Source organism: Lasiodiplodia theobromae, assembly GCF_012971845.1.
Source record: "Lasiodiplodia theobromae strain AM2As chromosome Unknown scaffold_2, whole genome shotgun sequence".
In the NCBI taxonomy this organism is placed as follows: domain Eukaryota; kingdom Fungi; phylum Ascomycota; class Dothideomycetes; order Botryosphaeriales; family Botryosphaeriaceae; genus Lasiodiplodia; species Lasiodiplodia theobromae.
Genome location: NW_023336495.1, coordinates 355,425 through 379,350, shown reverse-complemented (window position 1 = coordinate 379,350; position 23,926 = coordinate 355,425). Strand labels below are relative to the sequence as shown.

General features: G+C 52.9%; 7 protein-coding genes across 7 annotated transcripts; 3 read left to right on the top strand and 4 right to left on the bottom strand.

Annotated features, from left to right (window-relative positions):
* Positions 1-2,089: 2,089 nt before the first annotated feature.
* Positions 2,090-3,791, top strand: LTHEOB_647 (Ring finger domain protein; the record flags this gene model as incomplete). The annotated part of the gene is made up of 5 exons (XM_035515729.1): positions 2,090-2,185; positions 2,236-2,505; positions 2,564-2,673; positions 2,729-3,027; positions 3,091-3,791. The coding sequence occupies 5 exons, from the start codon at positions 2,090-2,092 to the stop codon at positions 3,789-3,791; spliced, it is 1,476 nt and encodes a 491-aa protein (XP_035369406.1).
* Positions 3,792-4,920: 1,129 nt separating this feature from the next.
* LTHEOB_646 (Carboxylesterase) lies at positions 4,921-6,602 on the bottom strand (the record flags this gene model as incomplete). The annotated part of the gene is made up of 2 exons (XM_035515718.1): positions 4,921-5,837; positions 5,885-6,602. The coding sequence occupies 2 exons, from the start codon at positions 6,600-6,602 to the stop codon at positions 4,921-4,923; spliced, it is 1,635 nt and encodes a 544-aa protein (XP_035369405.1).
* Positions 6,603-10,740: 4,138 nt separating this feature from the next.
* Positions 10,741-11,753, top strand: LTHEOB_645 (Phytanoyl-CoA dioxygenase; the record flags this gene model as incomplete). The annotated part of the gene is made up of 3 exons (XM_035515707.1): positions 10,741-11,171; positions 11,224-11,451; positions 11,528-11,753. 3 exons carry the CDS (start codon positions 10,741-10,743, stop codon positions 11,751-11,753), a joined length of 885 nt encoding a protein of 294 aa, XP_035369404.1.
* Positions 11,754-12,789: 1,036 nt separating this feature from the next.
* LTHEOB_644 (BZIP transcription factor) lies at positions 12,790-14,172 on the bottom strand (the record flags this gene model as incomplete). The annotated part of the gene is made up of 1 exon (XM_035515696.1): positions 12,790-14,172. The coding sequence occupies one exon, from the start codon at positions 14,170-14,172 to the stop codon at positions 12,790-12,792; it is 1,383 nt and encodes a 460-aa protein (XP_035369403.1).
* Positions 14,173-18,699: 4,527 nt separating this feature from the next.
* Positions 18,700-19,635, top strand: LTHEOB_643 (uncharacterized protein; the record flags this gene model as incomplete). The annotated part of the gene is made up of 3 exons (XM_035515685.1): positions 18,700-18,807; positions 18,864-19,251; positions 19,310-19,635. 3 exons carry the CDS (start codon positions 18,700-18,702, stop codon positions 19,633-19,635), a joined length of 822 nt encoding a protein of 273 aa, XP_035369402.1.
* A 419-nt stretch (positions 19,636-20,054) lies between these two features.
* On the bottom strand, positions 20,055-20,810 carry LTHEOB_642 (Lactose permease protein; the record flags this gene model as incomplete). The annotated part of the gene is made up of 3 exons (XM_035515674.1): positions 20,055-20,313; positions 20,416-20,729; positions 20,787-20,810. The coding sequence occupies 3 exons, from the start codon at positions 20,808-20,810 to the stop codon at positions 20,055-20,057; spliced, it is 597 nt and encodes a 198-aa protein (XP_035369401.1).
* Positions 20,811-22,163: 1,353 nt separating this feature from the next.
* Positions 22,164-23,549, bottom strand: LTHEOB_641 (uncharacterized protein; the record flags this gene model as incomplete). Its single annotated transcript, XM_035515663.1, has 1 exon — positions 22,164-23,549. One exon carries the CDS (start codon positions 23,547-23,549, stop codon positions 22,164-22,166), a length of 1,386 nt encoding a protein of 461 aa, XP_035369400.1.
* Positions 23,550-23,926: the final 377 nt, after the last annotated feature.

Below are 23,926 nucleotides of genomic sequence, written 5' to 3'. Positions count from 1 at the left end.
TCCCGTCGGAAAGTCCGGTGGTATGCGAGCGGAAATAGTAGCTGGGAAGGCTTGGAGCCGTGCCTTTTTCAGTCAGCATTGCGCAAAACCGGTCTGCATGGCGCATCCCTTGCCCCCTGCGGTGGGGGGAGATCTTCTGCGGTGCTTCTTCAGCGCTCCACCCTGGCTATGAGTCGAAACGCTAGGGCAAACGCTGTGCACTCAACCACCGGACTTGTTTACCCGGGAATGCCAGCCAACAAAACAATTTATATCTTCAATACCTATATGTCCATCACATATTGGTCCAGTGATAATGCAGAGTGACGGGATCTGCTGAAAGTTCAGAGCGCTTGCTGTGATTGCATCCCCCTCAATGTACCTATCTTATCACATTGAAATTGTAGGCTCTGATTTGCTGACACTGTAAGATTGAAATTGCAGATTCGCCAGGCCGGCACAGAAGCGGAGCTCGGTGGTTCCGTGAGATGTCAGCGATCCATCGACAGGTAAGGGTCTTGTGAATCCGCTTTCGGGAAAGGCGATCCACATGCCAACCTTCCAGAAATCTCCCGTACCAGATCCTGAGCAAACACAGCCCCTTGCAACCGGAGTCCGGAGGGCTCATGCAAGGTCCCCTCCCGCTCGTGGCTCCTGGTTTCAAAAGGCGGTCGCCGCAGGATTCCAAATGCCCACAGTTGAAGCAATCGAGGTACATGCATTCTCGGCTCACGAATCATGGCGTCCAGGCAAGTGGATCACAGCAACACAGCCGATCTGCCGTGAGGGCCAGCACCTGAACAACTCGTATCTACTGGGCGCGTGGTAAGCAGTGGTCCAGACTCAGGCCAGGAATACCTCTTCCGCAGACGTGGCTCGGGTGGGACCAATGAAATGCAGGAGGCGAACAGCCACGGGTCACGCCCGGCACGCAGCCGGCGTCACTCATGAATACAGCACGCGCGTATCATGTGCCCCACAGATCGAAGCCAGTATGTATGATTGCGAGAGCAGATCTCTGTGCCTGCGACACAGAGGTCCCTGGGCTAGCAAAGTATGTCCCCCTCTCAAGCATCCGCGTCGCCATGACCCGGCGGTTCTACGGTCGTTCTCCCGCAGCGCAGAATATGTCATCCCGTCCCGTGGCGCAGACTAGAGTAGTTCACCCACGTGGAGTTCGTGTCAATAGTCGCAGATGTGCCGCTCTCGAGGTAAAGCGCCATGAGCTTTGCGGTGCGTCCTCGGGGCCATTCGCGCAATCGATGGCGCCCCGGTCCCGCTCCGCTAAGCGCGACACGAACGCAGAGAGCACGACACCGCGAGCAGTCTGTGCGCCTGTCAGCAGCAGGCGTTCATGCGTGGCCGTTGTCGGGTGCTGCTGCTTCATCAATTCTCCTCTCTGGTCCTGGGGTGCGAGATCTCGACTATACAGATTACCGATGTTGGTCGAGATCGCCGACCATTTGGACGATTCCGGCGACACGCCTAAGCATGCCAGAGCGCTAGGTCACGACCAGTGTCTGGCGCCAGGAAAGTTTCTCGTTGATGGCTGAGTTTATCTCCCCCCTCCCTACGCCTTCGCCACGAGGCCGGGCGGCGACTTTCACAAGCCGACACGGAAAATAGCGGCGGTTTGGTGGCTGCTAGATTGTAGATCAGCCGCGCCTCGAATCCTGTTCCACGGCCAGCTCGGCTATTCAGCTTGTTCGTCTTGCGGGGAACCGGGCCCCTGGCGAGCCACTAACGCCCACGAGGCTGGCTGGCCCGTCACCTTATTGCTCCCCGGCTTTAGCTAGGGCTGCCCACGCGCGGGAACGATAGTCTGCTGTTTTTCTCGCGCGGCAAAGCATGCACCCTCCCTGGACCCGCAGCCCGCCCATTATTGATATCCGCGACGCCCGTCCCGCTAGCTGCAAACTCTCTCACTCTCTTCTTTGTCAAACACCTCAAGTGGGGATCATTCCTCCCACACACCCCCGTCATCACTCCTTTAGCTATATAGCCGGGGTACCCTATTCCAGGACACCCCTTGGTCTCCCTTTGCTAGGGTCTTTCCCTTACTTTTGTTTCTTTCTTGTTCTTTTCTCCCCCGTCTCGTCCGCTGTCCGAGATGGTTGGCACACTCGAGATGGTCGCGAGAGACCCAGACAGGGCTCCGCCCAACTTCACTCCTGCTCAGATTCCGTTTGCGGGCAGAATGATATCAGTGAGTCGATGAACCGGACGAGTTGGGGGTTATACTGACGAAAACGGCAGATGTTCATGTCATTGATAACGCTCTGCGTGCTATCCGTTTGCATCGTCCGCAGGGTGCAACGCATCCACAACTGGCTTTCCCTACCCTTCGCCGCCTGGCTCATCATCATCATCTACGTCGACTCCTTCCTGTTCGTCTTCGTCACCGCTCTCTTCAAGGACATCGGGCTCAACAGCAATCAAACAATATGCGAAGGCGCCATCCTGCTCTGCCTCATCTGCTACATGTCCACCAAGATCTTCATCTACTTCTTCCTGGTCGAGAAGGCGGTAAGTTGAGGAGCTGTGCGTTTTTTGACTTCCGGGAACTGACTCTTGGTTCGTATAGTACATCGTGCGCGGAAAGCATAACCCTCGGATGAAGGACAAGCTTTTCCTGTTCAACTGCTTCTTCATGATGCTCCCCTACACCATCGTCGTCATCCTCAACTTCGTCTGGTATGCTGAGCTTCCACTCCTGACACACACACACAGCCACTGACCCATCCGCCAGGCGCATCGCCTACATCAACAAAACCGGCACGTGCATCATCGGCATGGAGAAGCGTGCGATGATGCCGCTCATCACCTTCGACGTCGTCGTCAACGTGTACATGACGATCCTCTTCATCGTGCCGCTGCGCCAGCTGTACTCGTACAAGAACCGCCAGAACAGCACGCTGCACACCATGGCCTTCCGCACCTTTGTCGGCAGCTGCGCCACGCTGACGTCCAGCGTCGGCAACCTGACCGTGCTGATGGTGCTCAAGGGCGAGCCCGGGTGGATTTGCCTCTTGTGCTGCAACGCCGACAGTAAGTCACCCATTCCCCCCTCATCCTCCGTCCCCCCGTCCCAAGCCTAACAACCTCAAACAGTCCTCTTCTCCGTCCTCGTCCTCCACTGGGTAACATCCGGCGACCGCACCGGCCAAACAACCGACCACTCCTACCCGTCGAACGCCCTCAACAACCCCGCCAACCACGCCAACCTCCCCCCCAACGCCTCCGCCAACGGCGGCCGCACCTCCCGCAGCATCTTCGGCGGCTCCGCCAACAAATCGCGCATCGCCTCGTCCGGCCCCATGGTCGGCACGGAGACGCTGATGGCGCGCCACTACCAGGAAGCCGCCATCGCCGCTGCTGCTGGATTCGGCAAGGACTGGCCGAACACGCTGAAGGCGGATATAGAGGCGAGCTGCGAGCCGGTGCAGCGGAGCAGCGCGGACATGGGCGCGATTGCGATGAATCGGATTGTCGTGACGCATGAGAGGCGGATGGTGGTGAGTGGGGAGGGGGAGGGGAATAGGAGCGCGAGTAGCATGACGTTGGGGCAGGAGCAGCAGCGCAGGGAAGAGCTGGAGCGGGAGAGGCAGAGGGAGGGGAGTGTGAATGATGATGGGTATGTGAGCGAGACGACGACTACGACGGTGACGACGACGAGGGATGCGGGTGGCGCGGTTGGCGGTGGCAGGTTCGTGCAGAGGCAGGGGAGTACGGATCAGATGGTGCAGAGGGAGGAGGAGTATGAGGACGTCGATCTGGAGAGGGGCGAGCGCCGCCGCAGCCATCGCCGGTGAATGGGGGGAATCTCCAATTGCCCTGACGGCAAAGCTTCCCCAAGGGGAAGAGTTGGACAAACGCCATCCCCGAGATCGACAACACCGACCACGAACGGGGCCCAGGAAACACGGTTCAGCAAGATTGCTGTCCACGAGGACTACCTCCATTCGGATCTGTTCCGTCCCGCTAGCAAGAAATGTCAGCGCCGGCGACGCGGTTCGAAGGATTGAGGCGGTGTTCCTGAGGGAACAGTCCGGCCTCTGTCAGTCAGCTGTCTCAGGAGCCTTTTTTCAGCCGCATGGCGTCATCAGCAAAAGCTCGGCAAGTGGAGGCCAAGGACGATCCGACAGGGGCACACACAAAACCGTCAATGATGTCGGTGGTGACTCCGAAGACCCGGAAAGATTCGAGACCGAGCTGCGCCTCACAACCATCCAACCTCCAACGCGCGTGGCGAAACGGAACTCAACTGTCTTGGAAACCAGGGTCAAAACCCCCTGTCAAGCTTTTGCGCTTGTACCATGGGCAGGACTGTACCACAGGTACCTCTGAAAGTCCCTTGTTCCGGATGTTTGTTCCGGATGTCTAGTACGTCATTCCCGAAGTCCAGGTCCTCCTTAGCTCGACGCCCGTCACATGCTTCGGTACCATAACCGAGGTCGAGGCGACTTGAACAAGCCCCACGCCGGGAAGTCCGAGTGGGAAAAGCAGATGTGGCTGTGTATATAGCAAGTCACGGTCTAGAGTCCGGAAGCTTACCAAACAGGAAACGACATTGATCGTCTTCCCTCATTGGAATGCTTCAAGTAGTTGCACGTGAAAGGAAGTCATGTCCTTTCCTTCTATACCCAGCGTTCGCTCTTTTTCTTTTTTCTTTCATGTCAGCGTGGAGCAATACCCTTCTGAATTGCCGCATCTAGACTGGTGGCGCACAGCGGTTTGTAAAAATTTTGTAACTTGCTTCATCAAAGCCTGTAGCATTGTTTTGTATGCACGGTCCCTAGAACAGGACGGAAGAAGATACACGAAGAGTACATACAGATTCGATGTAGTTACACATCAATATATACATAACGAAATAAAAAAGGGCTATACACATTCCCTCAACATCATGCCATCAGTCATCACATTTTCCGCGTTCTTCCTCTAGTACCACAGCGCCTTGTTCCAGTACAGGCACTTGTCGTTCGCCAGGTCGTCCTCCTCGAGGTAAAAGGTCGTGTTGAAGACGAGCGAGTTGGTCTCGTTGCCGTACTGCGGCCAGAACAGCTTGTCGTCGGCCCACTTGGTGTTGGGGTTGCCCGTCAGGACGAACGACAGCAGGTACTTCTGCATGGCGACGGCGACGGTGGCGTTGACCGAGCTGCTGCCGCCCATGCCGCTGCCCATACCGCCGCTGGGGGCGCCGCTGGAGGTCGAGTTCGAGGAGCTGGTGGTGGTCGAGTTGGAGGAACTGGTCGTGGTGGTGGAGGAGGAAGAGTCGCTGAGCGAGTACGTGCTGTACCAGTAGTAGCTCTGGTCCGTGCCGTGCGTCGCCTGGTCCAGCGCGACCATGGCGTTCCAGGTATTGTTCTTGAGGTACTGGGTGAGGGCGAGGTTCTTGCAAGTCAGATCGAAAGACTGCTTCATGTCCGAGAAGCGCAGGCCGGGCTCGGTGTAGTCGGACTCGGGGTAGAGCTCGAGCAGCTCGTCAACAACATCGTCCGAGATGGCCGGGAAGAAGATGCGGAGGTACGTCGCGACGTCGTCGCTGGTGTTGACGCCCGAGTACGACTGGCTGTTGGCCTCGTGCTGCTCGTGCGAGAGGACGGCCGGGCCATTGAAGGCGACGCGCTTCTGGTAGAACTGCGCTTCGTAGGTGTCGGCAATGATGTCGCCGTCGACGCGCGGCTGCATCTGGTAGTCGTACGTGTCGACGATGTCGTCGGCGGCGCTGATCAGCGTGTCGAAGTCGATGCTGCGCATGCAGTCGAGGTGGCCGCCATCACAGCCAACGGCGGAAGAGACATTCTGCCAGAACTGCTCCGCGTGGTTATGTCCGGCACCAGGGACGAAGCCGATTTCTTCCGTTAGCCTTGCGTTATTTCATAAGGTTTAAGAAGTAACTTACCTGGGGACATAACATACGCCTTCTGGAACAACTGCTCCGCATGGCCAGCAAACCGGGTCATTTGGAACATGACCTGCGACCCACCAGCCGAGAAGCCAACAGCAGTGACATCCTCCGCATCGCCCCCAAACTCGCCGATATACTTCTTCACCCACTTAAACGCATGCTCGACATCCCAAACCGCCGTATTCGACACACCCCCCTCATGCAAGAACGTCGGCCCATTCGCCAACCCCGTCATCCCCAACCGATAATTATACGCAACATACACAAACTCCTTGCTCAGATCAAACAGCCCCTCCGGCGTGTTCTCCGACTTGCTGCCGCCCGTGAAACCACCGCCGTACGTCCACACCATCACCGGCAGCTTCTTCCCCGCCGCGGCGCCGGCGGGCGCCCACACGTCCAGGTACAGGCAGTCCTCGGCCGACGCGCAGTCGACATCGGCGTCGGCGAGCGTGCCGTCGTTGACGGCCGTCTCGACGGGCGGCCATTGCGGCGCCGCCCACCGCAGGTCGCCCGTCGGGACGGCGGCGAAGCGGATGTTTTGGTACTTGTAGTAGCCGAGCGACTCGTTGCCGGCGGCCGCCGCGACGGTCGAGTAGTCGAGCGTGACGGTCGGCATGACAGAGGAGCTGGCGGTGCTGCTGGGTGCCGGGGTCTGGGCCGAGACGGCGGAGGCTGCCAATGGCAGCAGGATGGTGGAGAGGGAACGCATTTCAGGGGAGGTGGTTCACAACGAGTGGTGGTGGGGGGAATTGAAACGAAAGAAGGGTTGGAGATTGGAATTTGTATAGAGGAGAAACATGACGATTGCCTTATATACAGAATAAAAAGGAGAGAGCCATTGTCGACGACGCGTACGACGGCCAAGGCGCAGTAGGGCCGCGTTTGCTGTCGACCTACTTTCTTCGCCAGCCCTAAAGGAATTCTCCAGCCTTGGCGTTTGGGTTAAGGCGGTGCATGACGCATGGTGGTGGCGGGCCAGGCCGCGAGCCGCGAGGCCCACGCTATACAGCAAATAGTTGCGATAGCGGCCGTTTTAGGAGGCGTTCAGTCAGGGCCGTCACGCCAAACGTCCGGCTACCGGCACGGAGAAACATTCAGTCTGACGAGTCATCGTGCGGCAGAGCCAGATGGTGCTCTACGTTCCGGAGTTATTTGCTCCTCGACGTGATTGTAGGCAGGCCTTCCCGTAGGAAGTTTCGCCGACACCGCTGCCCGGAGCTCGTAACGAGGGCCGAGTGGTTGGATACAAGCTTGACAAGCTTTCCCTGGTAAGGACTAAGATTCAGTGAGCACAAGGCGCAGCCGGAGACGCGGTGACGCGTTCTGTAATTAATACGGTTCGATATCGTGCAGTCTTTTCACCTGGTGGTTATCCCCGCCTTCTCCGAGCTCGGGTCCGAGGTCGCCTCGGACATACATGTTGGACTTGTCTTTCTGTCGGACTTTGGACTTTCTGGTTACAAGAACTGCAGTAGGAGTATATATACTTATCCTTGGACGGTGGGGCAATGTTCGAACGGAACCCAAGTTTTCCGTGATCCGACCCTATCGTCTTTCTCCATGGAGAAAGCTTGAACGAGTACATGACCATGGAAAAGACCACATGATCTAGCTATCGCCCTCGACAGAATCATAGAACACTTATTGAAGAATTCGATGTCCAAATCGGAGTGGTTTACTCACGCAGGGAGTTATTCTCTTGATATACCGCTGTGTCTTGCATCCAAGAGCTGGAGATGGGAGAGGCATGACGGCCACGACTTTCATGTCAGGCCCGCCGCCCGACGACCGACGTCTATTGTGAGTTGGATGTGGGGGCCACGCGGAGCGGTGCATAGCGGCGTTATTACCCACATGGCCATTGGCCAGCTTCGCCGTTGTTTCATACATTACTAGCGGGCCGGTCCGTGGGATTGCCCGGAAAGCTGCTGCACGATCCAGGTACGTACTCATCGGCAAGGATCACTCTCTTTGTGTGCACGGTAGCTTCCGGAAAATATAAACCCTCCATACCTCGTAAAAGATGTTAAACTTTCATTTTGCTGATGGTTGAAGTAAATCTCTGAACGTGTTGTGGTATTTGATTGTGGGCAAAGGTACCTGGATGTTGGATTCACTTATACACGGAACTTTTGAGGAGATCGGAATCCAATCACAAGTTCGACATACTTACTGTGCAATATTATAACAGGGTTGGGTGGTTGAAGCTCTTGTCCCGATGCGTTTGTTGACATACATATTGTGGATTCATGTCCGGATGATTGATTCAACTGTTCATCCTTTGTTTCAATATTAAGGCAACTAACCCCGCATTTAACTACTGCGGCGTGTTTGCCACTTGGTTTATTCAAACATACAGTAACGTCAACTTTGGCGTCTAACGCATCCTCTACTACAGCTTTAATTTTATAAGCTTATGCCTTACAAAGGGAGATCTGATCTGGTAAGACGAACTGTTATGCAAAGGAAGAGAAGAACGATGATGTAAGCACGGGAATATGATGATAAGGCCTCGTATTCTTTCTGGTGGAAAGGACATTCCCCGCCGCAAATTTTAGCTTGGAAATGCTGCTTACTGAATGCTCAGGCCTGACCTGCAGTGGTGGAGTATCGGAGAGCAGGGCATGAGTACCGAGTACAAATGAGGAAGTACATTGAGAGCTGTGGAGAAATCTCACTTTCTTTACCCGAAGTGAAATAGCGCATTTCCCAAACGGGGTAAGCCCCACCGCTTTGATCAAGAATTGCCGAGGTTAAATGAAGGAACAACCACCAATGAGAACTACGTCAATATGCAGCAGAGACTTCATGCTGTCTCCCGTAAGTCAGTTTGATCCAGATTTGCCGTCAAGCGACCAGCTGGTTCTCACTCCTTTCCCCTTCCTTCCGTTTCCATTTTTTTATGTGAACACATGAGCACAGAGCCTCAACGGAGCAAAAGTGGGGGAGGAAATCGATGATTTGTGACCAGCCATATATTGCTCCATCAGCTATGAAGGGTGAGTCGTCATCGTACAGGAGTCTGAAGTGTTGGCACTGAAATATTGGTAGGATGTTCCACCTGCCGAAAGCGTCGAATCACTTGCGATGCTGGCCAACCCTGCTGTAACAAATGTGTAAAGAGAGGGCTTACTTGCCCCGGATACGGACCTCGGCTCCGTTGGGTCGGCGGAGCGGCCACCCGTGGCCGGTTGAGAGGATTCCAAGCCCCAATTGTGGAGAACTCGTCGGCAGGAGAGTCGGCCATGTCGCGTTGTGTTCAACTACCGCCAATCCAGTCGCTTGGCGGCTCTTCTTTACAGGAACTGGTTGATTACTACGACAAAAACGTAGCTCCAATCATGGTTTGGATAGACACCGAGGACAATCTTTACCGAAATCATGTTCTCCCACTGGCTCATATGAACCCAGCAGTACGGCTTGCCGTTGCTGCCGTCGCTGCCCAGCATGCGGCCATGTTTCGTGGAGAACCAGATGTACCCGAAGATACCCGGAACGAAGCAGTATCGATGATCACAAGATATGTGAACGACGTCACAGACCAAGTCGCCAATGGATGTGACATCGGACAGGGACTCGATACCAACGCCGCTGAGTGGATCCTGGCATCCATGCTCGTTCTTTCCTGCTACGAAATGGCTCATTCCGGTGCCGAGGCGGCTGACTTTCACCGCAAAGCTGCACGCTCCCTCGTCAACACCCTTTCCGGGACTGAGTGCCGGAAAAGCACACTCTTCATATCATTGCAAAACAAATTGTCCACATACGATATATTTGCGAGCACGACTTCTTTCGATCTGCCAAGCATCGTGGATGCTATCCTTCCACACCCCGATCATGATTCAGTCATGAATGAGACAGTTCTCTTCGCAGACTACCTGGTTCTCTTACATGAGGTAACACTACTTGCACGTCAGGGACGCTTTGCCAAAGATCCTAGCCGTGACTGGAGAGCAGAATTTGAGATGGCAAGGGGGACAACTCTGATGGTTGCCGGAAGGCTTGCAATTAACTCTACTCAGCAACGCCGCGATCTCGTCCGTCTTGTCGATATCCATCACAACGCTGCTCTTCTATATGTTGCGAGATGTCTTGGACACGGCCATTGCAATGAATCCCTGATAGCATTGTCAGATCTCAAGAGGCAGCTTCTGGCATTGGAGAATATTTACCAATGGACTCAAAATTTACCATGGCCTATCTTCATCGCTGGTGTAGAAAGTTATGGAGATAGAGAGAGTCAGATCATCGTTTCTACTCTATACGACATTATTCTCGAGGCAACTAAACTCAAACAATACTACCAGGTTTTGGACTTTCTCAATGAATTCTGGTCTGGCAACGAGTCCGATTGGCAGGTTCTAGCTAAAAAGTGGGAAGAGCAAGGAAAAAGATTATTAGCATATTGATTAGCTTGTTTGAAGAAACTACGGGTGCAACTCTCCGCATGATGTGTGAAGAACCTTTTTCATATTGATTGCTGGTAAATTTCTTCCGAATCTGCAGGGATAATGTTTCTATAAAATTACTCGTCTCCGTTCTCTCCCAATGTAGCTAATTGGCTCCGGTGCCCATCCTGCTATAATTTCTCTCTTGTTTACCTATCTAGGCATGGCGTATTTCGGGCATCCCAGTCGATGGGTCATGATCCGCATTCTGGATTTCTCCTGTTCTTTACCATTTTAGGTATAGTCGCTTGTTTCCGTTTGGGTAGTTCGGAAGAGAAACGAACAGCACACCTCTCTATATATACCCAGACGGCAAGGAAGTTTTTAAAGAACAGTATACTCGTCGCGCTCCTCAGCTTGAGTTTCGATTCACCTGACCTACTCAAGCCTACCATAGTCATGATTGCTACAAAAATGCCCACTATTGCCCGCTTCAATGCATCGGATCCCTCTACCACGCCACAGAAACTGGTTGACATCCTCAAACGCGATGGAGGAGTAATCGTCGAAAACCTCATTACTCGAGAGCTTGCCGGGCAGATCCGTCAAGATCTCAAACCGCATTTTGAAAACGACATCCCCGACAAGTACGGCCTTTTCCCAGAGACGACCAAGCGAGCTTCAGGCTTGTTGGGAATTTCCGACGCCTGCGTCGAGCTTGCATGTAACCATCTCTACACAAGCGTGGCCAACATCTTGGTCTCCTCGAGCCACACTTTCTGGAGAGGAGACCATCAAGCCACCGTCAGCGGGAAACCGATAATCTCGTCCACGGTCGGATTCCGTATCAATCCTGGAGGAACCCAGCAGGTTTTACACCGCGACGACAAGTACGTCTACCACACATCCATGCTTAAGCCCGTTGCTCATACTCAGTACTAGTGACTATCACCCGCATGATAAAGAACTGCCTGTAATGATCGGCTGTGTGACAGCGTTGACAAAGACAACAAAGGAGAACGGTGCGACCATCGCTATTCCTGGCTCACACCTGTGGGGCCCCGAAAGACGTCCGTTGGACGAAGAGGCTGTTCCTGCCGAGCTTGAGATCGGAGACGCTCTTATCTTTCTAGGGAATCTCTACCACGCCGGGGGCGCGAACATCACTCAGTAAGACGAGCTCACCACGTCGTTGTTTGTTTACGTGTATGGTGAAGCTAACCGCTGATTTTCGAAATACTTGTAGGAACGACTATCGTGAGACTGTTGGGATATTTCTCTGCAAGCCTACGCTGCGCCCCGCTGAGAATCAGTTCTTGATGATACCGCTGGAGAGGGTGAGGAAGTTGAAGCCCCAGGCACAGCGGCTGTTAGGCTACGGGGTTTTGGAGCCCGGGCTTGGATTCGCTCAATACCAGGATCCTATGCGGCTGCTGTTCGGAGTTGAGGATGAGGAGACGGTTGATATGTAGTTCTCGAGAGGCCCTGACCTGAACGACATTTAATCAATGCTTGCTGCCTTCATGTGCACTTCTCCAGTGGCTTATGTTTTATGTTTATTATTGACTAACTTTCTCCATCTGACATCGAGAATGTTGTAATTCTTCAGGCTTGAGATTGATTACCCCAGAATCTAGACGATCAATATGCTTCAACGGTAGAATGATAACTCAGAAAGGCTAATAGCTTATCGTTACGTGGGGCGATATTGTGTTACGGACATGGCCAAAATATGTTTTTATCGTTGTACACAAGGCTAACTAATAACACCGCTTAGGGACGAAGCTTTGTGTTTCATAGTCTTCTAGTCGAAGCGTATAGCCTCGCGAAAACGAGTCACGATTGGAGTGTAAGTTTCAAGGCGGCATACGTAACAGACTACATACAATTTACTACCATCTACTAAACAAAACGACCCGCCAAATCACCTCATTCGTATCACGAAAAGCAACCAACCGACCCTTATTTCGCCAAGTCTGACGACAATCTTTCTGCTCTGTTACGCACACATCTGCCTTGCTCCGTCCCATGCGGCTCAAGTCTACCGCATCAAACACGTAGGAGCTTAGCTACTGGTCCAAAGGCGGTAGGAGTCTGTCACGCGTTAAAATTCAACAAATCCTAAGAGAAGGGCTACAATACACTTGAGTTTTCCTACGAGTATGTTAACTTCCCTGTACATCAACATTACTTATCAGACTACAGACCTCCGAAACAGCCTCCGGAGGCCAAGATTCTCACTGGCCATTTTATTTTTCCCTGTCGTATTCAGTAATGTTCCATAGATAAAGTGTACGTTGATCCAAAATATGCCGGTTGCAGGTTCTAAATGGATGCTTAAAGGAAATTCTTGTTCCTAAAAAGTTCAAGGTTGCTCCGTTCTAAATAGCCTCCAATAATCTAGCTAATCATGTGATGCTTTCCGGTTCCGCGCGTCGAGGCTATAGTAGAAGTTAGTAAGAAGAGTGGCAACAAATTATGAAAGACGCATCTATAAGAATTGAAATGTTAAACTCGAAAGGAGGGGTCGTACGCAGCCTGTCTGTTGCGGAGGAGACGCTTCTGCTGCTTTAAGTCCTTGATCTCTTCCGCGTTGGTGGACTGAGCAATGAGCTGGTCGATGTTGTGTAGGCTATGCTCAGGCGGGATCTCGAAGCGAACATTCTTCTTGGGGATGCCATCACGGCGAGTAAAGGTGGAGGAGGAGCTGGCGGGAGGGGCGTCTTGCTCCTTGCGCGGTGCCACAGAAGCAGCACTAGGAAGATGTGCTGGGTCGAAAGATGCAACAGATTGGATTGAACGTGAAGGCGTCTCCCTCGTGGATGGCCCGGCGGCCTTCTTGCCATGGTTTGTGGGCGGCTTCTTCCACGGTCTGCCATCTTCGAACTCCGAGTCGACGTAACGGTTGCGATTCCTCTGCACGGCGAGCAATGCCTCACGTCTGGCCTCTTCCATCAATTCCTCTGCCTTTCTCTCCAGCGCCTGCTTCATTGCGGCCTCGAAGTCATCTTGGAAGTTGGTGGTGCCGCTGTCGCGATCACCATCGACCACTTGGTGTTGCTGTTCGTCGCCGAAGCCCGCTTGATCCCGGCGCTGTTGCTGCAACTTGCCAATTGCAGGACCCCCCAGCGCCAGAGGAGCGAGGTCGCCATCCACACCCTCATTTTCCCAGAGGTTCTTCGTCTCATTATCGTCTTCCTGTTTCTCACCCTGCTCCTGATCCTCCTCGTCATCATACTCATACACGTACTCGTCCTCGTTGTTGTGCGTCTCCACATGCGATGAATCAGTGCTGACAGCGATAGGACGGCCGACCCGCAAGGAACGGCGGGCCTCTTCGATGTGGCTGCTGAAAGGCGGGGCCTTGGAGAATGAGGGCGTGCCCAGCATGCTTGACGGCAGACGACGGCTACGGCGAGATGGACCAGTCGGAGACGGCGGCATGCGCCGACGGGAAGGCACTCGTGGTGATTCCAAACCCTGCACAGAAGAGTCTGTTGATACATCTGGTCTCTGGTCCAAAGTTGCAGGCGAGCAGGAGTCCTTTTCGGCTATCGGTGGCCTCAGGAGGCTTGGCTGGTCGTTGATGCTAGTAAAATGGCTCGTTTGAATTTGGCCCCCTAACGGCTGCATGACGGGGATGTCGGTGTTTGTAAGGTCGCTGTAGTTCGTGCTGAACGGGCCGATCTCTTGCTCGTCGTAGAACTCCGGTTTATCCTTCACGATACTTGGCAGCGTCCCGGGAGAGACGGTCGACGAGATGGGCGGGAGGTAGGGGCTATTGGAATAGCCCGGAAAGGGAGAGTTCGTTGATACATTTGCGCTTTGCTGGTTGTGGTATGGAGAGTTCCAGTCGGACGAATTGGCGTTTGGCGAGGAGATATCGGCCATGCTGGGAACTGGAAGCTTGAAATTGCGTTGATCGTTGGGTACAGAATCTACGCTTGAGTGCGGGGCGGTGGGGATTGAATATTGAGAGGGCTCATCTGGAACAGGATTATTGGACTCGACTTCCTCGTCGTCCGGCTGGGGAAGGTTCTCTGATATTATGGAGCTTGTAGTACTTCGTAAAAGAGAGCCATCATTCTGGCCTGAGGTTGAATGTGAGGCTGTGACAGCCGAGTCCGCTTCCGCTTCCGAGTCTGATTCATATCCGCTTGGAAGAGCATTCAAAGCTATTTCTTCCATATGTCTTGAGATGTGCAAAGATATCAAATCCTTGCCTTCACCGGTATGATGGGTACAAAGAGGACATGGGTGGCTTTTCCATTCGGGGTCAAGGCCATGCTCAACAGCCAGATGGTTTGTCATGGCATCCCGATCCTCCCAAAGACTGATTGAACAGCCTTCGTAGATACAAGTATATGCCAACAAATCTTGGAAGACGTGTTTCCTGACCAGAAGTGAGTAAAAATAGACTGGAATTCAGGCAGCTGACATACTTCCAATCCCGGGTGTAGCGAATTGCCACAATTCTGTTGCAGACTTGGCAGATGAATCTCTTTCCATTTCGACCCTGTCTGGGTAGTTTGGGCATTTTTTGGTGGCTTGATCCTGCTCGACTGGAAACAACCGTTTCAGCGTATGTTGAAACGCTACCACCAGATTCAGATTGAGCTGGCACCGAGGTACCTAATGCTGAATCATTAAACCTTGACTTTGATTCAGTGTCTTCGCCCTGTAAATTCTCCCCATCTTTGATCATTTCTCTGCGCTCTTGCAACCTCAAGTAACGCTCCCAGTTGCATTTTGCAAGGTGCTCCAGAAGTGGCCGCGAAGCATTTGGAAATTTTGATGCTATCAGCTCCAGATGATAAAGATAGGGTGGTCTGTCTTCAATTACGGTGAAGTGCCCGAATTGGTCCTTGGAGTTGTCTTGATTGAGAGAAATAAGACAGTCGACCAGCGTCCCTAACGTAGCAGCCATGCTTGGTACATTGTCGTGTGTGTAATCGACTGGAGTTTCCACAATGCTAACCGCCTTTCTTGCCTCGTGCATCAGGCTCAACATGTCGTACTTGAAAAGGGTTGCATGACGTTCCGCAGGGCTGGTAACAATGTGTTGGAGAAGGCCTATGAAATACGTGAGACGCACAACACTAGATCGCTAACACCGATGAGCTTACCGTTGACTAGCAAGTCCGCCAGAGAGAGGAGAAGGGAGCAAATAAGCTCTCGAAGGTCTTCGGAATCATGCAGTTGGGTGTCCAGATTTCCGGTCGATAAGTGGTGGTCTTCACTCCAAAGAATGAGAGCTATAAGGCTTTCTTGAAGCTGCGTATAGTCCCCATGCAATCTTTCCTTTCCTTTTGAGCATTTGATAATGCTTCTTAGCAGACTGACACAGCCGTTGAATAGACGAGAGATGGCACCGCCGGAGCCTACAGAGGGTTGTTCAACAGTTTTGTCTTGCCATTCACGTATTAATGTAGACTTCTCGACCTCCTCGCTTTCCAAACGAAGTCGCGCTTGGATGCTCGGCCCACGGATGTCAGCCTCGCCACGCATGCGCTTCCTTGAAACAGCGTCAGGTTCTTTAGTGGCCATTTTTCGAAGCGCGTCCTCGGTTATCACTGGTGTCTTGACGGAGAATTCGTAGATTGAAAACTGAATTGAGCATCGCAGACGGAATTACGAGAGAAATATCGACCGCGAAATGAATATGAATCTACTCAGTTGCGATATGGAACGGGTTGATTTGAAATTGGCGAGGCTGTGCTGCGCAGAGTGTGGGGCTCGCTTGCCAGGGTGGCGACGTGGGTAAGTTCTATTGGTTCAGCGTGATTACAGCTATCGTAGGCTGCATATGCATGAGTATTTTTCCCGTCTGCCTTGCAGAGTCTAAGCCTCATTACTAGGCTTGTATGGTCTCATTGGAGCTGAAAAGACCAACTTCCGTCTGCCATCTCGCCTCAACGCATACTCCGTCTTTGCACTACCCAGTACTATGTCTGGCTTCGAGATCGCCGGCTTAGCATTCGGCGTTGTTCCTATTCTCATTGAGGCATTAACTGCATACCATACGGCACGTGACAAGCTACACACATTCTCCACCTACTCTTCGGCTGTCCGTAGAATCTACTTGCGCATCAAAACCCAGGAGCATCTTTTTCACCTTACATGCCGACGCCTGCTTAAGCCCCTAGTCAGCGGCCCAGAACTGCTGAGCATGCTGAGGGATACAAACCATTGCAAGTGGCAAGACCAAGAGTTCCATCATAAGTGGAGTCGTTATTTGGGAGAAGATTACGAAATATGCTCCGAGAACTTGAAAGCCATTGCGGAGATGTTGCGCGAGATCGAAACGGAACTTTCGAAATATTTTGGGAAACTGCCTTTTGATGGCGAGGTTAGTTGTCTAGACTAGCTCCAGTTTGCAAATATCTAACGAACAACACCACAGATGGATCTCCTCCATCAATTCCGCGAAAAGATCTCATTCTCGTTCAATGAAAAGAAATACAAAGAGATCATTGAATATACTGCATCCTCGATCACCGACCTGTCCCGAATAGTCAATCAACGTTCCTCAGAGGCAATACCTACCGCATATTTGAGCCGCACAGCTGAGATCCCGCAGGAGTTTTCACACATCAATAAAGCTTCTAAAAGCTTACACTCTTGCTTGGCAAAGGTGTGGTCCTGTTCAAACTCGTCACACAGCGGACACAAAGCACAACTTTCAGTCAATGCGAAATGCAATCCTGGTGTTCGTCTGGATTTGGTCTTATCAGCACGGCAGAAAAACGTGGCTCCAACTGCAAGGTATGTTTGCACATCAGCCAGCAAAGCCTGTGAAATCTAACTTTGCTTGCGCTTTTGGCCGTGGGAACTAACATAGATGGTAGTGAACCTTCGGAGCACTCAGTCTGGCTCTATGTGGAAACAAATTCAATGGAAGTACCGAGGAGCCTCACCGCACCACAAAAATCACCTTCCCAAGAACAAAAGTCCCTTGGAGGAAATGGCGATGGCGGAGAACAGCCTGGAAAAGTACCAAAAGGGAAGAAACGTGCCGTGCACTTCGACATCTCCCTTCCTACATTTAAACCAGGAAAAAGGAAGGTCCAAGATGAGCCCGGTCAAAATAATGAAGGTTTTCAGGCTTCTCGGTCTGCAAGAAAACAAGCTCCACCGCCATCGGAGAGCAGGCAGGAGCTGTGCCACTCTACATTCGATCTCAGCCACGCTGATAGCATATGCTCACACTTCAGTAGCACATGCAAAGAAGCATGTCTCGGCTACCTGAATGCCGATACGCGGCTTGTGTTCTACTCTACAGGGACACCGGGCCCTGGTGGAAGACAGGATACCATGGAGAAGACTTTCCCATTGAATGAGATTCTGGAAGGAATGCCCATACTCCAACAACTACAACTCGCCCATTTGTTGGCAACAGTAGTTCTTCGGTTTCACTCCACTCCCTGGCTAGCTCCCGATTGGCATCTGAAAGACCTCTCCGTGTTTGGAACCGGAACGGCCCCGACTGTTGACGAGGATCTGTTACAATTGTTCAAGACTTTGCACCTGAGCGTTAGTTTTCCGGACGCAAATACACGCGCGGAACAGCAAGGACCCCCGGCAGGAGTCAATCCTACTGCCGACCTTGAGCCAAGCATCGCTCACCTTCACGGACTCGGGAACATGACACTAGCGCACTTAGGCGTCGCGCTGCTTGAGATCGGATACAAACAGGAAATCGCAAGATTCCGCACCAGCCGCGAACCGCATGATGTTGTGACGGCCCGCAGACTGCTTGATGGACGACCGACGGCCTTAGGCACTGCATATCAGAACATTGTTCGCAAATGCGTGGATTGCGATTTCGCTCTTGGCAAGGATCTGGCGAATGAGAAGCTTCAGAGCGCTGTGTACAGTGACGTTGTATGCTCCCTTGAGAGCATGATCAAGAAGTGTGAAAGCTTGATGCTGGGTCTGTGAATATCCGGCCGATCATATGTGTTTTTGTGGATTAGATTGAATGTCCATGTGTAGAGTATTCGCTCAAAACAACGTCTACTGTTTTCTTTTTGAATAGCAACGAGAATTTATTTCTCCGGAATGACTAAAATATACCAATGGAGAAGCCACATACCTTTCTGTGTTGCATTGGCTCGTCAATGATTCTGCAATGCCGCAATACTGATTTCATCGGAAAATGGCTGGTAGAATATTAAACGCACACGGTAGCGGATTGGTGATGGATCAAGAAGCCCTATTCGCGTATTGGTAATATTTTACGCTTAATATGTGTGAATGATTGCGTCATGAGATTAGAATGGAAATGCGCTAACTGCAATTGAGCTCTTTCTGAAACGTGTTGATTGCGTTTGTTTGGCGAGGAGTTAAATTTGACCGATGCTCCAGCGTTGCGTCCGCCCTCACACCAACTTTCTCGCTCGTCACAACATCATCGCCATGACGCTTGAAAGCCGAGCACTTGCTCAATTCGACAGACTTGTCAACCAGAAAGAGCTTTTGTGGGCCGAGGCACCTCCTCGACATGTTCCTGCCAAGCCCTTCAGCGTAAGCGCCCATTTCTGAACACGTTGTTCCCGACGCTAAGTTATGACGTTCCAAAGTTGCAAATGCGGATAACAGAGTCTCTCAAGAAGAAGCCCTGGACTTCGCGACAGAAAAAAGTCGACAACGCTTTCGCCGATGAAGATCCTGATTTCAATTTAGGCCAGATTGGTCCAGGCCATAGGCTTATTTTGAACAAATTCTCTGTGGTTCGTCCACAGTTTGTGCTTCCGACAATCCAGTTCGAGTCTCAAAATGAGCCTCTCACCGCCGCTGACCTTGGCGCCGCATGGGAAGTATTGTCAAGTCTCGAAAGTGAGTACATGATAATCTTCAACTGTGGTGCGGATGCTGGCGCGTCGGTTGGCCACAAGCACTTGCAGGTGCTTCCCTGCCCGGATCCGAAGGAGCACACGCTCTTCCCTGAAACCAGCTTGTTGAACGAAGGTTCGTGAAAGACGGCCCAATGAACTTGATTCCATGCTCCTGCTAAAATACAGCGCAGGAATCTCGGAAGTACTTGAAGTTCCTTACCGGCATGCAATCCAGAAGCTGCCCGAGAATGTGACCACCGAAGCACTCTCCAAAGTTTATCAGCATCTCTTTGAGTATTTTTCACTCCAGCAGGGATCTCCTCATAATTTCGTCTGTACTAGGCGATGGATGATGATTATCCCTCGAACAAAGGCTCGTGTGGGAGAGCTGTCGGCGAACGCGGCTGGTATGCTTGGAATGGTCTGGGTGACATCCGAAGAGGATTACAAACTTTGGACGGCTCAGGATCCGATGCTGCTTCTGAAAGAGTTTGGGGTGGCTCGTGAGAGTGTTTAGGTACACTCGTGGTTTCAATAGATGGAGAGGGAAAGCGCATGACAATGAAATTTACTAGATTAATAGACTATTGCAACCTTTTCCTGGTGGACCCTGTCTGGAAATAACAGGCACTCCTGGTCCGAGAAGATATCATTTAGTATTCAGTCTGCTCAATCAACGGCGAAGAAATAACCTCGCAACCAGACCAGGGCATGTAAGCCAAAACCACCATACGCCAATAACAAGAAATGTCATTGGAATTGTGACAGCGACATATAACCACCATCTAGTATTGTCCAAGGATGACATCCCGAAGACCGACGACAAGAATGTGCCGGGGAGGAAGACCATAGTCAAAGCAGCAATAATTTTCATGGATGTTCCGTCAGCTTTCGCCTCACGAGCAATGGCAGTGCTTGTTGTGGCATCCTGCTGCGTTACGAGGTTGAAGACCTTCGAGCTATTAGTTCTGTGACCTTCCAGCTCATATTGACACTTACGAGGTTCATAGCGATATCTTTCCGAGACTTGTAGCTGGCCAGCCACCGAAGTTGAGACTCGATGGAAATAGACAGGTAGTTGATGGCGTCTCTTGTCTTCTCCAACGCATCCTTTCTGCTCTGGTCCCGTTCGAACGATGCGTAGCGGCGATGTGCGTCCGAAATACGCCGCAAAATCAGGTTCGCCATATCTGCGCTGGCCGACATTGAGTCTGTGTCTTGAGAGACCGTATGAAGCCCAATGGTAAGTGCCTCAAGTTCATCTCTCTCTCTTTCTTCTGGATGTTTCATGCAGTACCGGTCGACCTGATCCAGCTGATCGTATAGCCGGTATCGCATGTCTGTGATGATAGATTTGGCCTCCAAGAATGCCTCTTGGGTGATGGTCAAGTGCAGCATGAATGGGTCAATGAATTTTCCAGGAATGCTTGACTCGCCTTGCCCACATGTGAACATGTCCTCCAGCCGTTCTTTCACAATTCCGTTGCGAGACTGCTTGGTGCTGCAAACGACAAGGTACGTCGTTGCTTGAAGAAACACATCGTGCGTCATGTAAATACTCCATGGGATATCTCTCTTGTGGATGTTCCAACGAGGCTGCTGGCAGAAGAACTCTGGTCGTAAGTTGCTTAGCGATTTCTCAGTCGCTACGTGATCTCCAATACTTACCAATTCGACGAAGCGACCCATCATTGTTGTGCTGGGCAAAATCACCCGGGGCCCAATAGTCTGGCTCACCCAATAGCAAGCTGAGATACTGCGGAGATATCTGAAACTTGTCAAGGAGTGCGCGGGTCACCGTTCCACTTAGTGAAAGCTGGCATCCAAAACTGGTTGCGTCGGCATTTCCAATTGTGCAGAAGCTATGGTGTGTTAGGATATATTAAGCCGTGTCAAAGAGGCAAACTTGCATGGCCCGGAGAGCCGGATCCTTTTCCGTTGCTGCTTTCTTCGACAGGTGGTTAGGCAAAGGACGACTACAAGCCATCTCATTTCCAGAAGTACTTACTTCGAGATACTCCAAGGCCATCACATCATCAAGCTGGTGCTTCCATTGAATTTTACCGTTCTTCATCTCAAATGTTTCACATTTTGTGTCTCTGGAGAAGTTGCGGGTATTCGATAAGATACCTTGGTAGTATCGCGCGTCATGGATTGAGCTCAAGAAGGCTGAACAGCCGACCGGGTAATCTTTGCGGACGCTGGTGTCTCTGCAAATAGGAGTATAGTTTCTGGCTCTTCTGATTCCACTTGCCTGAAGAGGTATAGAAGAAAGTGTCTGTGTCATTGTAGAGGACGTGGCCACTATTAACGTCAAGCTGGTTGCAACGAGCCAGGCAGGAAAGCCTAAATAGAGACAGTGAGTATTGTGGCGTTTTGCACTTTCGTAAGTGGCTTAGGTCATCTCCAGTTGAACAGTTGCAGCTTGATAGGTGGGAAAGCTTGAGCCTCAGCCTTATGACGTCGCTTGTGTTACTCTCCTCGGAATACACGCCCAGTAGGATCGCATGCCTCCTTATCAGCTCCGAATTTCATTTCCGCATTCGGTGTTGCGTAGTTCAGCCGGTCATGAAGCGGAAATGTGGAGCAAATGTTGATTTGTGGTATTCTAATCAGAGAGGAGTGAACGGATTATTAGCTTGAGTTCAACTTCTATTTAAGTTGGAGAGTAAATAACACAAAGAGAAACTAACGATAGAGAGCCAACCACATCTTTCTTGGCCCCAAAACGCAATGACGTAAGGGGCATTATTGATTGTTCCCGCGTGAGTATCGAGTCTTACCGTGAGTATTAGATTCCGCGCCCCGCTCGGCTCGTCTTAGCTTCACCCATCATAGCTTAGCAAAGCTCCAGGCTACTAGTCACCAGCACTACGTAGAAGTGCGAGCCATCCGCTGGTGTACCCCCTCTTGCCGGCCCACGCCGCCTTCCTTTCCCCATCATCATCCCCGATCGTGCAATGCAAAGTGGCTGTTTACGGGAGCCACCCGGAGGATATTGCCTAGTTTCCCCGCTCTGGTGGGTGGAGCCTTTACAGGCCAGCCTTAACCGTTCTTAGGAGGCCTTCGGCTTGGGCCGCGTCCGCCACCCTCGTTGTTGTTGCGGCGCATGTTGGGCGACCGCTCGCGGTAGCTACCGCCGCCACCAGAGTCCTCTCTACGAGGCGAGGCTGACCTGCCCCTCGGCCTGTGGGACGAGCGGCCTCTCTGGTTCTGGCGCGGAGGAGGCCAGCCTTGCTGCTGCTGCTGCTGCTGCTGCTGGCTTGCAGCACGCTCGTCGCGGAGTTCGACGTACGCCCGCGTCATGGCCGCGGCTTGGGCGGGATCACCACTCGCGAGGATGGCCGCCATGAGCGTCCGCATCTCCTCGCTCGTGCCGGGGCGCTCGCTGCCCGCCCGCACGAGGTCCCGGGCCAAAGCCGGATCATCCTGGATGGCGCTGACGGCGCCGGCGAGGACTTCCTTGTCGCGCTTCTTGCACGGCTCGCCCTTCTTCTTGAAGTGAGCAGAGCCGCATTTATCGCACCAGGGCGCCCTGCACGGGCCTGAATGGAAGTTGCCGCAGCGCTGGCATCGGTTGTTCTGTCGCTTGCCAGCGGCGGCGGAGTTCTGGGCCCGCGTGGTGAAAGGACCGGCCTCTTCGGGCTCCTTCTTCACCTCTGGAGCGGTAGTAGCGGCGGCGGCGGCTTGCTGCTTAGCGCGGTGCTCGAGCTTCTGCTGACGGCGGCGCTGCTGCTTGTTCTGTTGGGCGACGAGGTCGCTGTGCGGCGGCGGGTGAGTTCGACCGCAGGCAGTGCAGTTCGGCTTGCCCTTCTCCAGCCAGACGACCTTCGCCTTTTCTTGCAAGAGTCCCTCGGGCAGGGCTGCCCACCATTTGGCGGGGAAGGGAGCGTTGTCAGCATCCCGAGCTGGGTGAGTCGCGCCGGCCCCGATGCTTGGTGGTGGCTCGTCGCCATTAGGCGGAGCGAGCGGCCATGACCCTCCATCCTCCCAGGTGACAGGCACAGAGAACGCCAATGTCCTATGCCGATCGACGAACTCTTGGAAGCTCTCTCTTGGTTGTTGCTCAGGCGGCATTTCCTGCGCGAGCATGCCGTTACCGCGTGGGATAGCGGTCTCGGCCTGAGATTCGGGCTCGAGGACGGCCTGCCGGGTCAGGTTGGTGGTGCCTTGTTCGGTCATCCTGGAGTGCTCATCCTGAGCTTCTGCTTCAGAGACGCCCTGCCGGGACAGGCTTCCTTCATTAATGTCACCCAGGCGTTGCTGGGCGCGGTTGTTGCCGCTAGTAGCGGTGGCAGACGTGTTGCGCGCGCGCGCGGCGCTGCTCTCCAGATAAGGCCATTCGGCCAGGTCGGTGAGCGGCGGCGGCGGCGGCAAGGGGACGGCGGAAGCGCGCGCGCCGGTGCGGCGGGGGGTCTTGTTGTAAGACATTTTGGCCTGTTCGCTTTGTGAGGGGAACGGGCAGAGATTGTGGGTATCGTCGTTGACAGTAAGGCGGTCGCTGTTGGTGCGGTTTGTCGCTGTCGCTGTCGGGACGATGGTGTGGAGGGAAGAAGGTCGGAGGGTGGAGCGGCGGCGAGACGTAGACAACACCACAGCTCACCCGCCGCGCCGACGCGACACGCGGTTGCCTATCCTGGGTGCTTCGAGAAATGCCGCAGAAATACCGGCGGAAAAGGCCTCACCTTGCGCCCCTGGCTCACCTGGCAGCTGTATTTCCAGATATTCGTCTCACCTCAGGTCCTGAACACTCCACTCTTTAGCGCTCTTTGTTCCATTCGAAACCTGCTTCATGGCTTCTCCGAACC